The 5,702-nt window shown below is 39.5% G+C and overlaps 1 protein-coding gene across 1 annotated transcript in view; it reads right to left on the bottom strand.

The window, feature by feature from the left end:
- HTR7 (5-hydroxytryptamine (serotonin) receptor 7, adenylate cyclase-coupled) overlaps window positions 1-5,702 on the bottom strand; it is an 80,492-nt gene that overhangs the window by 73,460 nt on the left and 1,330 nt on the right. The window contains exon 2 of the mRNA XM_005875961.2: window positions 5,315-5,700. Coding sequence (XP_005876023.1) covers window positions 5,315-5,700 — 386 coding nt within the window. The remainder of the gene's footprint in view (window positions 1-5,314; window positions 5,701-5,702) is intronic.

Raw genomic sequence — 5,702 nt, forward strand, 5'->3', positions numbered from 1 at the left:
ATGGGGGGAAAAAGAGGAACAACTGTAATAATCTGAACAATAAAGATTTATTAAAAAATAAAATAATTTTAAAAAATTGAAGCCCAGAAAAAATTCTAAATGGAAAATAAATACAATAGAAGAAATGTGCAATCAAATAAAAAGGTTTACATTTTGTAAATTTGAGGACAGAAGAATAATGAATGACACAGTAAAAGTATTTAAAGAGATAATAGCAAGTCATTAGAGATAACAATACACAAATACAAAAATTACTAAGAATCCCTGCAGAATTGACAGCAAAACAACAACAACAAAGCATCAATAATGAGACCTAGGAACATCACAGAAAAACTGATAAAAACTAAAGATAAAGAGAAAATCCTAAAAGCAGCCAGAGGAAAAAAGATACATTCTCTTCAAAGGAGTAATAATAATGTTGGTTAATGGCTGACTTTTCAACAGAAATGATGGAAGCTTAAAGACAGTGGGACAATGTTTTAAAGTGCTGAAAAAGCATAATTCAAAAATAATGGTAAAAATAAGACATGTTCAGATAAGTAAAAACTGAGATTTTTCACCAGCACTCACTTTTGTAAAATGCTAATGGAAGTCTCATTGAGCAGAAGAAAATAATCCCAGATAAAAGCATGGTAATATAGGAAAACATAAAGAGCAATGGAAAAATGTGGGTAAATAAAAATAAATACTGATTGTTTAAAATAACATCTAATAGGTTTTTAAAATATGTAGGTTAAAATTCATGACAAGGATAACACAAATGGTGTGAGGGTGATAAACAGAATTAAAATGCAATAAACTACCTTATTATCCAGTATTATATTTATCTCCCCAAAATGAAAACATGTTCACAAAATGACTTGTCCACAAATAAATGTTTATAGAATCACTATTAGTAATATCCCGAAACTGGAAACAATTCAAATGTCCATCTATAGGTGAACTGACAAACAAATTAAATGGAATACTACTCAGCAAAAACAAACGAAAGAAAACAAAACCATGAAAACAATATTGACCGGGTAAAACTATGAATGAATCACACAGACATTTTATTGAGCAAAGGAAACCAGATTTATGAGTATATAATAATGCTATTCCATTTACATAAGATTCTGACCAAGCAGAACTAATTTATGATACTAAAACTCAGGAAAATGATTATCTTTGGGAGTAGTAGAAATTGGGAAGGGGAAGGAGGAGACTTCTGGGAGGTTAATAATGTTCAATTTCTTGATCTAGTTGCAGATTACATGAATGTATATTTTTAAAAGTATAAAAATATATTTCAAACATACAGAAAGTTATACAAAGAATAACAAAACTGTATAAACCAACAAAACATTACCAATATAGTTGATATGTGTGCTACTCCTTAACTGCACCTCCACCCACTCCACCAGTGATAAACCACTTTCCTGAACTTGGTGTTCACCATTCCTTTGCACATTTTGTACTTTCACTCTAATATAAGCTCACCTAAACAATATATAGAACTGTTTTTGCATGTTTTTAAACTGTACATAAAAGGTAATTTGATTTTTATTTCTAAAAGCATCCTAAAAAGGGAACTGTTGAACTGTACAACTGTTGAGTGTCAAACTCATCAATCTGAGGAGTAAGGAAATAAAGAGAGGTTGTGGGCACAGTTTAACTGTGAAGTGGACCAAAGAAAGAGTTGTGACAAGTGAGGCCAAAGAAAGAGTTCTTAAAAATAGTAGATCACGCTTGATCTAGTTGAGAGGAAACAATGAAGACAAAGAAGAGATGAGGAATCAAGGAAGGAACAAAGTCCTTGAGAAGGTGAGAGGGGATGGGACGTGAAGTGCTGGTGGTTTGTTCTTTGCTAAGGACATAATGTCTTCTTGCTTTTTAACTAGAACGAAATAAAAGGGCAAAGGTTGTTTGGTGGTGGAAAGATAAGGAGTTCCCCCATCCAATGGTTGCTACTTTTTCAGTGATCATGAGTCACTATCTGAAAAGGGTGGATATGAGAAGTGTTAAAACCTGTGGAGAAAAATGGCATGAAATTGCATTGGAAAAGGCTGGAAAAGCATCCCGGTATGGTAGGGAGTGGTTAAGAAAAATCAAAGGTTCCAGTAACCAAAGGTTAAATGCCCAACAGAAATCCAAACTCTCACAATATAGTATTGATACCGTTGTAATTAACCTAGTTATTAATAACAGGAAAGGAGCAATGGGAAGGCCAAACACTATAGGCATGTCATTTGAGCAGCTTCACCAAGAAGCTAAAGCTTTACACTCCCCAGGGAGCCACCGGTCAGTCCACTCCCTGCAGGTTCCTGGGGAAAGGGACTGGACAGGAAGAAGGATGGGTGCATGTGCAGTAAGTCGGGGTAACCTCGGAAAGATACTTGTCTGTCAGTCACATCTGGGAACAGGTCATTGGCCAAAATGGACATGACCACTGCAAGGGTGTGAAATTTGGGATATTTAATCCCTTGCACAAAGGAACTCACTCTCTGTGCTCTCATGCTCTTGATTCCTCTTATGCTCCTGGCGCTCTCCTGTACTTGCCCATATGGCCCACCGCCAGGTGGACCCCACACACAATGGACTAATAGACTGCTGCTAGCCTGATGCTGAACTGGACCCGGTTCCAACATGGAAAGAAAACTCTGGACACTGGCTCTGCTTCTATCTCTGCTGAAACCCCAGCTACACTTCTTCTATGATTGGACTAAGGGAAAGAAACAGAGATGCAATTCCACACAAATAAAAATCCCCCATCCTCCCATGTGAGTCTCAGAAAATTCTTTTTCTCAAGATATTACAAGGACCCCCACCCCCAGCACCCAGTGGGGAAGAAGACACCCCAATTTCTCTGATAATAACATGAGCTCAAAAGCAGAAATGGTATTATTCATCTCTGATTATGCTGCACAAAACACAGCACACCCTATGTTAGATACTCAAAAGGAAATGAATACATGAACGAAGATTAAATTTTTTTCATATTTTCTTAGCATACTTTAATATATCAGTCATATTCTACAATGGAACTGAAAAATTAGATACTCAAAAGGGAATGAATACACGAACGAAGATTAAATTTTTTCATATTTTCTTAGCATATTTTAATATATCAGTCATATTCTACAATGGAACTGAAAAAAAAACAACAACCAGTATTTTCCAAAATAATGCATCTTAGATGCAAATGCATTTCCCCTTTTTCTCATTTTTAGTTCTGTGTGTTCTTAGAAGAAAAGCAATCTGTGTCTCCCATGTAATCAATTCTCCATATTATGTAAAGAAATGACATGTTCATCTTCTAAAATAGTAAAAATCATCAATGGCCCAATTCTTCTGGGAAATGAAGAGACAGAATCTATATCCCTTTATTACCACAATTTGTGACATCGTAAGGACATAGCTGATGAACGGATTAGAATCTCTTGACAAGGATTAACCTCTTCTCTGTATTCAAGATGTTCCTGTTGCCGGTAAGTCACACTGCACACTGAGTGAAGAAAACCTTAGCTCATGTACAGAATCTCAGGGTGGTCCCAGCCAAACCTAAATGTGCCCCAAACAGAAGCACTGGATGTCTTAGGAGATGAGTTAGCACACTGTGTTATCATTTATCAATTATGAAATGAAAAGAGATTATACATGCATTACTTGCGATATAAATTATCTGTTTTACTACACTAAGTTCCTTTTAAAAGGATTCCATTCATGCAAGAAGCACAGCTTTGGTTGGCCGAGCAGTCAGATTTTTGCGCATATAATTCATGTTTATACTTACTATATATGCTGAGTGCGCTTTCCTAGTTCCTGTTGCCACAACCAGACTGTAAATGCATATGTTTTTTACATGCTGAACTACAGTCATTCAGAACTTCAGCTGTCAAGTTTGGAGCTAATATTCTCTTATATGCATTTCATCGTCTACTACCAAAAATAATTATTTGCTGTCAGAAGCTCCTAACATAATATACAAAATGGCAAGATCCATTTTAAAAAAATAATCTAGCTGTTTAACTAAATGCAGCTACATTGTACGTTTTCTTCCTTGAAAATGTCCCCTTTCCAATCGTTCTCTTTATTAAGTTATTATAAACCCTGGCCAAGCAGTAAAATAACAGAACATGTTAAATACCGACAAACCACAAATAGCAGTGTTTACAGTGAGGAAAAGGAGGAAAAATCTGTTTCATGCTAGACCATCCTTTGAGGTACTGTCATTTTAAGTGTGGCGGCATCAATTATTTCTCCTATGCCGAAAGGTCTACATATTTAAAGGTTCTGTAGGTCCCCAAAGAAAATAAGCAACCATTTCTCTGTGTCATTAAACACAACAGAATACCAATCCCGTGCTGGTTTTAAAATACCAGCAGAATTCTGAGTGTGAATGTTAAGGTTTAATATTTCCATTTCAAGAGAAGCAAAGAGTTGTTCTCTGGCCAAAAAGTATTGGGACCATACTTCCAAGTTGTCAATTGAACAATATTTCTAGGGCCAAAGACTAGCTCCATTACAGAATCCTGTGATCCTAGAGTCTGAAGAAATCCTGGGGATCTCCTAGTGACTAGTCCAATCTGATACCCAAGGCAGGAATTTTTCCCCCAGGACCCCTGACAGAGGGTCAGCCTATGTTTCAATTAGTCCTCGGGTGGGGGAGTTCTCAAGAGAAGATTCCCAAGGGGTATGATGAAAAGGCTAGAACCAACCACTCAGACAGGGAGTAAGGCTCCAGTCAGTAAGCCTATAAGATGCAAACAGCGTTGCCAAACACTAAAAGCAGACTTCCAAAAGAGTAATATTCAGAATCAGCAATCATAGGGGGTGCAACGTTGAGGTGTAGACCCCCCAGTTCTGGGACCATCTGAGGTCTCTTCATCGTCCTGGGGAGTAGCTCCTACCCTCAGGGAAGCAAGGTGACTTTGACTGATTTCTTAAAGTAAGAATTGACTCTTTAGGGCTCACAGCAAGGGTTTGTCAAGCTCAGAAAGGACCACATTCCTTCTGAAAACCAAGACAAGGGACCCCCTGGTGGAACTGCTAATGCTTGAAATACTCTTAACTTTGGTCTTAAGATCTTCACTCGAGTAAATCAATACATTCCCAGCTCTTTTTATAAAAGGTGAATATAGGCTGTGCTCTAACTGAATTTGGCTGGGGTAGGGTTGATGTGTAGGGTTGCTGTTTTAAGCGCAGCCCTTCACCCCGCGGTGCAATCTGGCTTACCCTCCCAGGAAAGAGGGGAGCGCGCCGGGCTGAGCTACCAGCAAGCACACCCCCCCCACACCCCCAGCCGGTGCCCAGGACGGGGCGGTCCGGCCCTTACCTGTCGATGCTGATCACGCACAGGGTCATGATTGAGGCCGTGCAGCACATGACGTCCATGGCGATGAACACGTTGCAGAAGAAGTGGCCGAAGATCCACTTGCCCCCGATAAGGTCAGTGACGCTGACAAAGGGCATGACCGCCACGGCCACCGAGAGGTCGGCCAGCGCCAGGGACACGATCAGGTAGTTGGAGGGCTGGCGGAGCTTCTTGACGAAGCACACCGAAATCACCACCAGGCAGTTGCCGGCGATCGTCAGCAGCGTGATGAGCGTCAGGATGGAGCCGATCACAACTTTCTCGACTCTGCCGTAGTTGATCTGCTCCCCGCAGCCGGAGGCATTGTCCGGGGGCCCGTCCCAGGTGGGCACCGGGCTGGCGGTCACCT

Source organism: Myotis brandtii, unplaced genomic scaffold (assembly GCF_000412655.1).
Source record: "Myotis brandtii unplaced genomic scaffold, ASM41265v1 scaffold475, whole genome shotgun sequence".
NCBI lineage: Eukaryota > Metazoa > Chordata > Mammalia > Chiroptera > Vespertilionidae > Myotis > Myotis brandtii.